The sequence below is a fragment of the Lissotriton vulgaris genome, chromosome 9 (assembly GCF_964263255.1).
Source record: "Lissotriton vulgaris chromosome 9, aLisVul1.2, whole genome shotgun sequence".
Lineage (NCBI taxonomy): Eukaryota > Metazoa > Chordata > Amphibia > Caudata > Salamandridae > Lissotriton > Lissotriton vulgaris.
The window spans coordinates 158,409,827-158,421,702 of record NC_141697.1 but is presented as its reverse complement, the minus strand read 5'-3'; the positions used below and the strand labels follow the sequence as shown (position 1 = coordinate 158,421,702).

Here is an 11,876-nt window from a genome sequence, read left to right as displayed (position 1 = left end):
TCACTAACAACTAGTTTTTGTCCATATTATTGTTCCAGATTCGCCATAGTCCTTATCAGCAGACAGCACCTCGCCACCAAGAAGCTGCGTCATGGTGCTGTGTACGCGCAGGAATAGTCTGATAGGTCGCTACCACATTTCATACCTATACAGAGCTAGTAACCTTTGCCCATTCAATATACAAGCAACAACTTGAGCACTAATTAGAAAAAATAATTTTAATACAGGTAAATACCCAACCATGCTTAAATCATGGCTGAACAAACAATGCATACATCGTTAGAACATCAGAACGTTAAATTTTTTTTTTAAAGTTTGACATGCAACATTCGATTACTCATACAGCGTAGAAAAAATCTTGCAAGATACAGTGCTTGCGGGCCGTTTCCGGATGATATGAACCGAGTTCCCAGTCACGTTGCGGAAGTACATAATCGCTTCCGGTGTCAACACGTGGTTGTTGGAAATATCAAGTTCTTCCAAGTGCCGCAAATGAATTAAAGTCAACAAAATGTCATCAGTCAGCGGGATATTGCTAGGATTTAAAAGAAATGATAATTTTTTACGAACTGCAACAAGCTAACCATTAATTCTTAAAACATATACCAATAATATAATAAAATCTTGCGCACGTGGAAGCCCTGTATCCAAGTATGCGCTCCCATCATATAACCACACTTTTAAAGTTTCACTTATAGAGAATCTAAAGATCTTGGGTTGGGGAAAAGACAGTAATATTGCTGAATGGTAATCAGTTAGACCCAACGGTTCACGTGCAATTCTGCACTAATAAATCAGCAGCCTTTTCCTAAAACCCCTAAACACATAACTGGACCTTCAGGAAACTTGGGGCCAGATGTAGGTAATCCCAGATTACCGATTCTTAAATACCGAATCATACCGATTCGGTATTTTAGAACTGGCAATCGGGGTGTAGGTATTTTTACCGATTTAATTACCGAATCGGTATGATCCGGTAATTACCAAATCGGCATTTACCGATTCGGTAATTGCCATTCATTCCTAGGGGCCTTGAAGCCCATAGAAATGAATGTCAATTACCGAATTGGTAAATACAGATTCGGTTATTGGGGGAAACATTGAAGGATGGCAGGGTGTCACTTTGACACCCTGTTGCACCTCTCAATTGTGCATGGGTGCACATGTTGCAGACATACATGCCCTTAGGGCATGTATGTCTGCAACATGGCACTGTTTAAAAAGCAAAAAAAATGCTTTTTAAAGGGTTTTCATTATTTACCACTAACTTCTAGTTGGTGGTAAATAACGAATTCTTAAACCCCTGTAGCACTGAGTACAGTGCTACCTACATGTCAAAATACAGATTCGGTATTTTTACCGATTCGGTATTTTTACCGATTCGGTAAAAATACAGAATCTGTATTTTACCATGCCCCTACATCTCCATCTTCAAATACCGGTCGGTAATGGCCGAAATCGGCCGTTACCGACCGGTATTTGCCTTCCTACATCTGGCCCCTGGACTAGTAAAGTCGGACCCCGGTTGCCCTGCAGGCACGTGCGCGCACGCATTCAAGCGCTTGTTGGCGAGTGCAACCAGCTTTCTGGTGGCTGTACTTGGCTTATATCTTGGGGGTAATTTCTCTTCTGACAATTATACTAGCTGTCGGCTATAACGCCGTGAAATTACTATGTGGTGCCGGCCTCAGCCTGATGATACAAAATGGTGCCTGTCTGCCTGCGAGTCAGTGTCACACTGAAGCATCCTAGATGGATCATCCGTGTGTAACTGTTCATCCTGTTGGACCGTGTCGCATGTGAACGGATAGAGGCCCTGGATTCCTAAAGGGCTCAAAGGGGTCCAGCATTGACAAAGACGGGTAGTCTTAGGTGCGCCTCTGAAACAGGCTGCACGCTTGTATGTATTAAAGCACATGGGGTGTACTAAATATCTCTTTCACCCCACATACAACAGAGGGGTCTATAGTATGACCACAGCCCGGGTAGACAAGCCATCAAAACGGTTAACTAACAGACATACATTCTTATTGCTTTACTAAACTATGTAATCTTGAGCAGATACAATCGCCCTTTTTGACAACCCCCAGCCCCTTCCTACTTCATAGGTCTCCATATCTACCAGAACGGGGAATCTTTGTGAAGAGGTCAGGATGTGTGCCACTGTAACAACCTTCATGCAGATTTTATGTTCTGCAGAAGGGCCACACAGAAGCAGCGTCAGCTTCCCATCGATATGCTGACAATATTCTGACTGCTCTGGGAACCGAAAACACAGTCCAGATGCCTATCATTGTGAAACAAAGGCCTGCTTGCTGTTGACAAGCCATAGTGCCGATAATATCAGGGGCGGCTCTTCCACGTGGGCGGGGTAGCGTCGCCCCACTGCTTTCTCGCAGTGCGAGAAGCAGAAACATGAATTGTATAAATATAATTTTATGTTTCGGCTTCTCGAACTGTAAGAAACCAGAAGGGTGTGGTTGGGGGTGGGTGGGTCGGGGAGGAGTGGCTAGGAACAATTGTTACTTACCTGAAAAGGCATAACAAGCCTACACATATTTCTACCTAGGAATGCATGGAAAAGGAAAAAAACATTGCAGTCTATAATTGCCATTATGTTGGTCCAAACCACAGCCAATCAGGCGCCAGCAACCCTCTAGAACCTTCTTCTCAGAGCTCAGCACCTCAGATTTTCGTAGCACAAGAGTGACCACAGAGTCTATGAGGAGAAAAGAGCCTCTGAGGGGAGGAGGGTGGGTGGCATGTGAATCTATGAAAGACACCAATACTGGAGAACCACCTGTTCACAGGTAAGTAACAATTGTTCTTCTCCAGTATTAGGGTGTCTTTCATAGATTCACATGTTTGAATATAGAATAGAAAGCAGTAATATCCGAAGAAAACTTACCAGCATGATACACATGCATAGACTTATAAGACCAAATATGTCTATAATCATGCAAGACATACAGTAACAAGGTAAACCATAATGGAGGAGGGAAGACAGAGGCTCACCTTATTGAAAAAGATAGCGAAGCCTAGCCAGTCCCACTGCAGTGTCTGCTTTGTTAATGGCACACAGGCAGTAGTATTTCGTAAACGTGTGCCTGCTTGACCACATGGCTGCTCTGCAGATCTGATGCAGCGGCACACCGGCAAACAGAGCAGTTGAAGACGATATTGCCCTGGTAGGATGGGTCCTCACTGAAGACTGTAGAGGCTTGCCTGCCTGTTGATGACAGAAAGCAATGGCCGAGGAAACCCCACGAGCAATAGTAGGATTGGGAACTGGACGCCCTTAGTGGAAACATTCATAATCTATGAAGATGGCAAATGTCAGCAGCTGCATGAATCCATCTAGCTATGGTGCCTTTAGACTCTGCTTGTCTTTGCCGTATATATCCATAGGCAATAAACAGTCGATCGGATTTGAGAATGACAGAGGTCCTTTGCAAATAGAATTTTAAAACATCTTCTGATGCCAAGGGTAAGTAATGCCCTTTCCGCAAGGGATTGGGGATTAGGAAAAAACTTCTATAAGATAACTAGTTCATTCAGGTGAAAATCCGAAGGCACCTTAGGCATAAACCTTGGGTTTGTACGTAGCACCACAGAATTGGACGTGAATTGTAAGAAAGGTGAATTGACAGTGAGAGCTTGAACATCACAGACTCTTAAAATGAAGTTAATGCTAGCAAAGAGAAGAAACGTTGCCTGTTAGGAAACTGAAAAACATCCTGAAAATTGGCTCAAATGGGTGACGCATGAGCTGCACTAATACTACATTAAAATCCATGATTGAGGCGGACGACGTACAGGAGGAAACATTCTGAGTAGTTCCTTAAAGAACTGTTGTATTCTTGAAGAATAAAGAGAGATGGACCCAGCCTGACGTTACCTTGAAATGGCTGCCAAAAAGACCTTCAACGTTGTATGAAATAAGCCTGATCTTGCCAGGTGCAAGGAAAAGGTAATATCTAGTCCGGCGTTGCATGAAATGGGTGAACCCCAGCAGATTAACACCAAATGCAGATTTTTTTTTTTTTTTTTTAAAGACTGTATGTCTTTATTTTAGTAGGTGCTCTTGTGTAAGCCAGTACCTCCTTACAATCCACCGAGATAGTCAGATGAGCTAATTCAAGGCGCTTCAGGAGCCAAGCTGCTAATTTTAGAGAAGCCGGATCGGATGGCAAATTTGACCATACTGAATGGAGAGGAGATTTGGTATTGGTCGAAACTGTATTGGATCGTACTCTGAGAGGACAAGAAGTTCGGTGAACCAGTATTGGCGAGGCCACCTGTGGGCGATGAGAATCAAACACGGCTCTTTCTTCATCTTCCGGAGAACTCTCGGAACCAACGATATCGGAGGAAAAGGCGTACACATATAATTGAGACCAGTTTATCGAAAAACGCCTTCCCCTGTGAGTCCTTGTGGGGATGCCAGCTTGCAAAGAAACAGACATTTGCAGTTCTTTTTTGTCTCAAAGAGGTCTAGATCGGGATGACCCCACAGCTGGAAGATTTGATCCGCCGTTGGCTGATGCAGTTCCTATTCGTGGTTGGACACCTGTTGACCTGCTGAGGGTGTCCGCCAGCACATTTGCAACTCCCGGCACATGAACAGCCGAGAGTTTGATCCTGTGCCATATTGCCCAAGCCCATATCTCTTGGGCGATCTGAGATAGAAGAAACAACCTCGTTCTTTCCTGTTTGTTTAAGTAATGCATACTTCAAGTATTGTCTGTGCGAAGCAATACTATGGTCCCTTGAATGATAACACGAAAGGATTTGAGGGCTAAGAAGATGGCACCTAGCTCTAGCAGATTGATGTGCCAAGCCTTTTATTGAGGGTTCCATTCCCTGCTGACCTTCAGCCCTTGAAGATATGCTACCCAACCCTCGAGGGATGAGTCTGTGGTGATTGTGTAATTTGGCGCTTTTTGAAGGAAAAAACGCACACCCCTTCTACAAATTTCTTTCTTGGACCCACCAAACAAAAAGGCCTCTTGCATCCGAGGATTGATTTGAATGAGATCTTCGAATGAACTGGAGATCTGCAACCAACGTAGAAGAACCACCAAGTGGGAGATGCAGGCCAGTCGTTCGCGTGAGACAAACACCTTTGCTAGGTTTGTATTGATTGATGCTCCGAGAAACGTTGATATCGGAGCTAGTACTAGTTGGGACTTGTCATGATTTATTGAAAATCAGGTCTTGAAACAGTGAATGATAAGTCTGGGTGTGCTGGACTGCTTGTAAATAAGAGCGAGCCCTTATTATACAGTTGTCTCAGTAATGATAAATTTAAATGCCTTGCAGACGTAGATAGGCTGCCACTGGTGCCAGCATCTACGTAAAGACACGTGAAACGGACCTAAATCCAAGAGGTAGGACTTTAATTGAATAAGTTCTGTACCTATTGTAAAGCGTAGCCACTTCCTGTGCTTAAGAAGGAGTCACATGAAAATAGACATCCTGGAGGTTGAGAGTAGTTATAAAGTCGTCATGGCATAGGAACTTTAGGACTGTCTTGAGGGACCACATTTGTAAAGTTTGCGCAAAGATCAAAACCATGCGCTACTTCCCTCATTTGCTTGTTGATCAGGAACTGAAAGTAAACCCTAAAGCTGTTGGAGATTGGGAACCACTCCGACGGTCCCTGATTGGATCCATATAGACACTTGCACAAACGACACCCGTAGAAGAGAAGGTGGAGGTCCCTTTGAAGGTGTAGAAAGAGGGAAATTTGACTAATTGGAATAAAATTGAGATATTAGACCTCTGACGTTTTTGGAGGGAATAAAGGTGTGTTCCAGGTAATCCATTGTTTCTAGAAGAGTTGCCTCGGCTGTACAATGATTGTCTATGGAGGACCTGTTGGTACTGTGCCTATATGACTGCGTTTGATTTGCGTAACGCAGTTGGTTCTGATTGCAGGAGCCAATACTGGATGGAATTCCCTTGAAACAAAGGACGTGGAGCTACGTTCTCGGCACCACGAAAAGGCTGCAATTTTATATCCCGAAGGTGCGGGCAGTATCTGTGTCCTTTAAGATGGTCTGCTGTGCATCATCAACATGCTGGCCAGAAGGGATCCTCAATCAATAGGAACAATTGAAGTATTGAAGTCTGAAACTCCCTGCGAAAGATGTAGCATTGAAGCAAAATTGTCTTTTTAGACTGCCCCTATAGCTGTGGAAAAACCTGCACACGCAATGTCCGCTTCACAGTGTATCATTTCTGATGCACTTCTCTCTCGCTCTCTCCCTCCTGCAGGATCTTCAAAGCGTGAGGCTTGAAGGATTCTGGAATAAGTTCTACTGGCGCCAACATGTCAGAGCACTACTGGCGGCATACCTGCCCAACTGGCTTGCAAGATAATCGCTGTGCCGCCTGAGTAATGACTGAGTCAGGGTAGGCTGAATAGTGGGGAGCTTCACATTTCTTGTCGAAGCGTGGAAAACAAACCGCCGGCACAGAGTTTGGCCTCCGTATGAGTCGAACATCTTCTTGCTAAATACAGTCTATGATAGGAACTGAACAAACTTGTTTCTGTAGTTACCCCAGGACGAGGGAAAATAGGGAAAACGATTTGTCGCTCTCTTCATAAGGAGGGGAAGCCTCCAATATTCACCGGAGGTGAATGCAATAGAACTCCAGCTATAAGAGAAGACGTAATACCACCATGGTACAGGCCATGGCAGCCTTGCTGTCAGAAATACATATTTCTGATCTGAAGAAAAAACATGCTCATACGGCTATGTGCTGCCCAAGAAGAATAATGGCAGGAGTAAAAAGCCATCACGCCATCACGTGGATGTAGCAGAAAGCTGCAGTAGACGAGATAAATTGTCTACCGCAAAACATTGTGCATAAAAGTCAACAGTGTGTGAAACAAACTGTCAACGGACTCAACCATCGACAAATCCAACAGTTGACAGGGTCATCCGTCAACAAAGCCAACTGGCGTCGAAGCTGAATGTTGAATGTTGAGCTCGCTCACCGTCTACAGAGCTCACCGTCTACGGAGCTCACCGTCTACGGAGCTCACCGTCTACGGAGCTCACCGTCTATGGAGCTCACCGTCTACGGAGCTCACCGTCTACGGAGCTCACCGTCTACAGAGCTCACCGTCTACAGAGCTCACCGTCTACAGAGCCCACCGTCTACAGAGCCCACCGTCTACAGAGCCCACCGTCTACAGAGCCCACCGTCTACAGAGCCCACCGTCTACAGAGCCCACCGTCTACAGAGCCCACCGTCTACAGAGCCCACCGTCTACAGAGCCCACCGTCTACAGAGCCCACCGTCTACAGAGCCCACCGTCTACAGAGCCCACCGTCTACAGAGCCCACCGTCTACAGAGCCCACCGTCTACAGAGCCCACCGTCTACAGAGCCCACCGTCTACAGAGCCCACCGTCTACAGAGCCCACCGTCTACAGAGCCCACCGTCTACAGAGCCCACCGTCTACAGAGCCCACCGTCTACAGAGCTCACCGTCTACAGAGCTCACCGTCTACAGAGCTCACCGTCTACAGAGCTCACCGTCTACAGAGCTCACCGTCTACAGAGCTCACCGTCTACAGAGCTCACCGTCTACAGAGCTCACCGTCTACAGAGCTCACTGTCTACAGAGCTCACCGTCTACAGAGCTCACTGTCTACAGAGCTCACTGTCTACAGAGCTCACTGTCTACAGAGCTCACTGTCTACAGAGCTCACTGTCTACAGAGCTCACTGTCTACAGAGCTCACTGTCTACAGAGCTCACTGTCTACAGAGCTCACTGTCTACAGAGCTCACTGTCTACAGAGCTCACCGTCTACGGAGCTCAAAGTCTACGGAGCTCAACGTCTACGGAGCTCACCGTCTACGGACTCACCGTCGACGAGCTCACCGTCGACGAGCTCACCGTCGACGAGCTCACCGTCTACGCAGCTCACCGTCGACGAACCTACCGTCGACGAACCTACCATCGACGAGCCTACCGTCAACGAGCCTATCGTCGACGAGCCTACCGTCGACGAGCCTACCGTCGACGAGGCCACCGTCGACGAGGCCACCGTCGACTGGCCTACCGTCGACGAACCTACCGTCGACGAACCTACCGTCGACGAACCTACCGTCGACGAGGCCAACTGTCGAAGAAATTTACCATCGAGAAAAACTCCCAGTGGTCTACGAGCCTGTAGACTCCAAGAGGGCATTGTCATAATTGTTGTCGACGCATGCCTGGAGGCGTTGTCGTTGCAGAGCAACAGTGACGGCAGAGATTGTTGTCAGAGGGTACATTGACCGTATCGTCGACAAGCTGGCACATTTTCACGTAGAAAAGTGCACAGAGAGAGTCTAGACGCCTGAGAGTAAATCTCGTGGGCGTAGATGTGGGAGGCAGACTCAAAGAAGGCCAGAGACCCCTTAATTGTGATGTTACTTCAGCAGGTGAAGTAGATGAGAAGCATCACTTAAAATCTTAATGTGCAGGACACACAAAAAAATCCTCCCACATCAGAAGGGGGGTACAGTCTAAGCACAAGAACAACCCCTTCTCCCCTTACCATGTCAGAGACCAGCAAAGTGTTGTCCATATACTTTTCATGAGGGTTCACAGGAAAAGGTCTCAGCTTCCCACAAGTGACACAGGGTCTGAAGGAAGACTTCATGGAAGAAGACATTACAAAACTGTGATATTAAGAAGAAAAAATTGAAGAAAATTTGAAGAAAATTGAAGAAAACTCAGCAGAGCTCAGGGAGACTCCCTTCACACAACGTGAGGTAGAAAATCTGAGGTGCTGAGCACTGAGGAGAAGGTTCTAGAGGGTTGCTGGCACCTGATTGGCTGTGGTTTGGACCAACATAATGACAATGATAGACTGCAAATGTTTTTTTCCTTTTCCATGCATCATTCCTATGTAGAAATATGTGTAGGCTTGTTATGCCTTTTTTCTATTACATATTTCAGGATTTATGTTGTTATATATATATATATACATATATATATATATATATAGTATGTTATTGCTATTTTATGTACCGTGGGACTCCCACTCCGACGACGGGGGATATTCAAGCATGTGAATCTATGAAAGACACCCTAATACTGGAGAACCCAATGTTATGGGTGTTGACTGTTTGGTCGGCCCCAGGGTCGACCAAACCAGTCATGAGCACTCTCCCGTTTTCTCCATGTAAGGTGCACGCAGCCTGCATGGATAAAATGGCCTCCCCATAGACGCCTGTTCGGACGGCGTCCTAGCCAATCACACCACTGCCATTCAGGGTTGTGATTGGCTTAGGAGAGGAGAGGGAGGCTGCCTGCTTCTGCTTCCAGTGAGCAGAGAGAGAGCAGGAGAAGTGGCACAGGACTGGAGGCGAATGCAGGTAAAAAAATAAAATGTACTAAAGTAACCCCCCACTCTCTTCCTGCGCGACCCCCACCCGCGAGCTTGCCGGCCACAACTAGATCTTAGCGACCCCCCCCCCACTCAGCAGTAATTGATTGCAGGGAACAAAATAATAAGTCCACATACATTTTGTTGGAAAACAATTTGCTGCAGGTTTATTTTATACTAGAAGTATGCCAATGTGGTGGGTTAACTTACAGGCTGTCCAAGGGCAAGCAGCAGTGACTAACCTAATCTGCACTGCCCGCCCACCTCTATAACCTCAGAATCAAGGGTATCAGCCGCCAAGTCACCACCATCCATCGCCACAGTCACCTTACCTGATGCTTGGAAACACACAGAAGTCAGACCGCTCCTCACAAAACCCTTCGCCGACTACAGCGAAGTCCAGAACTACCGCCCCTTCTCACTGCTCCCTTTCCCCACCAAAATCCTCGAGAAGGCCATCAACCAGCATGTCACAAACACCTGGAGAGAAAGAACCTGCTTGACGCCTCCCAATACGGTTTCTGCACCAACCACAGCATCAAGAACACCCTCATCATCACCACTGACATCCGCACCCTTTTTGACAGACAAGAATCAGTGGCCTTGATCCTCCTTGACCTCTCTGCAGCGTTCAACACCATATTCTACCTCACACTCATCAAGAGACAGCACCACATCGGGATCCGTGGAGATGCCCTCAGATGGATCGCATTATTCCTCATGGGATGAATGTAGAGAAACCGCATACCTCTCTTCGCCTCAGAACCCAGGAACACGGTCTGCAGAGTCCCTCAAGTTTCACCCTTCAGCCCCACCCTCTTCAACACCTATATGAAACTTCTAGCCGACATAGTCAGAACCCACAATCTCAGCATCACATCCTACGCCGATAATCCTCTCATCCTTTCGTTCTCAGCAGACCCCCACCACCACAAAGATAAACTTCCACAACTGCATGAAATACGTCACCAACTTGATGAAGACCAACTCTCTGAGGCTCAAAACTCACAAGACCGAAGTGCGGATCTTAGGCAAAAACACTTCTCTTTGGAACGACACCTGGTGGCCCACCGAACTTGAACTTACTCCCACAGCCACAACCACAGCATTATCCTGGACAGCAATCTCCCCCACCTGCTTCCACACTCTCTACATGCTCCAAAGAATCTTCAAATGTCTCCCCATCAGCACAAGGAAAATGTCACTCAAGCCTCGTAACCAGCCAACTGAACTAAAGCAAAAAATTGTGTGCAGGAACTACCACCAAACTGATGAAGAGACTACAGACGATACAGAACTCAGTGGTCAGACTCATCCTTAACCTTAACCAAGAGCTACCTTTTTGCCAAATTTCGTGTAATTCCGTTCAGCAGTTCGGGCTCTAGCCTTGGCTAAAACTTCCTATGGAGAAAACAATTTTTGGGACCCCGCCCTCTTTTTACTCAGCCCCTACTTGACAAATCACTCGCAAACTTTCAGGATAGGAGCTGACCTGGAAAGACTTTTTTGGGAGAATTTCGCGAAGGTTCATCAAATGACGCCAAAGTTATTAGCAAATCAAACAAGCATTGGCATAGCCAATAGGTCTCGCCTTTGGGACTTTATAAGTGTTTAGACATATTATACATCGTGATAAGGACATTCCTTTGATGGGTTAAGGGATTAGGTACAGCCTTTTGTCAGAGTGGAATAGGATTCAGGAGGGGATCCGAACAACCCCTTCTGGAGCCATAGGGACTGTATGCATTCAGAGTAACAACACGTCTAGAGTTTATGTCTGACTGAGAAGGGGGACCCAGAGGGAGAGAATGAACTGTACTAATCAACATGAAGAAGGAAAGGATTGTTTGAAGGTCATGAGGAGATTCAACATCTGATTGGCTGGGGTGTGCGATATGAAGATTGAATGCGAGTTATCATATGATTGGGTCAATTTTTGGTTGCGGTGTGCTTCTAGTGTGTTGAGGCCTGAGGCTCAAGGAAGCCTATAGGTGACTTGTCAGTGACTAGTGATGCAAGAACAAAGTGCGAGTCAGTCTGTTCTCGGAAGTCTGTGATGAGATGCAAAAGAGGGCTGCACTATTTAAAGAAGAATATAGGGTGGCAGCTAACATTTAACCCGGGCTCACAGCTTATTACAGTTGAGCAATCATGTCTTATTACAGATGAACAGTATTGTCACTATTAAACTATATAAAAAAAACAATATGCAGAGATTGCAAGCTAGTTATTTAGCCTACGAAACAAACAAAATCATATTTTCTCAGGGTGCCAATAACAACAGTCCTCATTTTAACACCTTTAACCAAATTAGAGCAAGAGAAGAGTGAACCAGTCAAGACTCAAACTTGTGACCTTCAGACATATCTGTGCATAGGCTGCCCTAGTCGATATTGTAATGACAAGCTGCCATTTTGACCTAAAATCTGGTACGTGGGGAAAATCCGTAAAGGCATGTGTTGCCCCTTTGAAACAAACACT

At 46.1% G+C, this 11,876-nt stretch overlaps 1 protein-coding gene across 2 annotated transcripts in view; it reads right to left on the bottom strand.

Annotated features, from left to right (window-relative positions):
* Positions 1–203: 203 nt before the first annotated feature.
* LOC147689785 (uncharacterized) overlaps positions 204–11,876 on the bottom strand; it is a 290,245-nt gene continuing 278,572 nt past the window's right edge. For both annotated transcript variants that reach the window (XM_086937271.1, XM_086937272.1), the window contains exon 5: positions 204–535. In XM_086937271.1, coding sequence (XP_086793397.1) covers positions 334–535 — 202 coding nt within the window. In that variant the 3' untranslated portion in view covers positions 204–333. The remainder of the gene's footprint in view (positions 536–11,876) is intronic.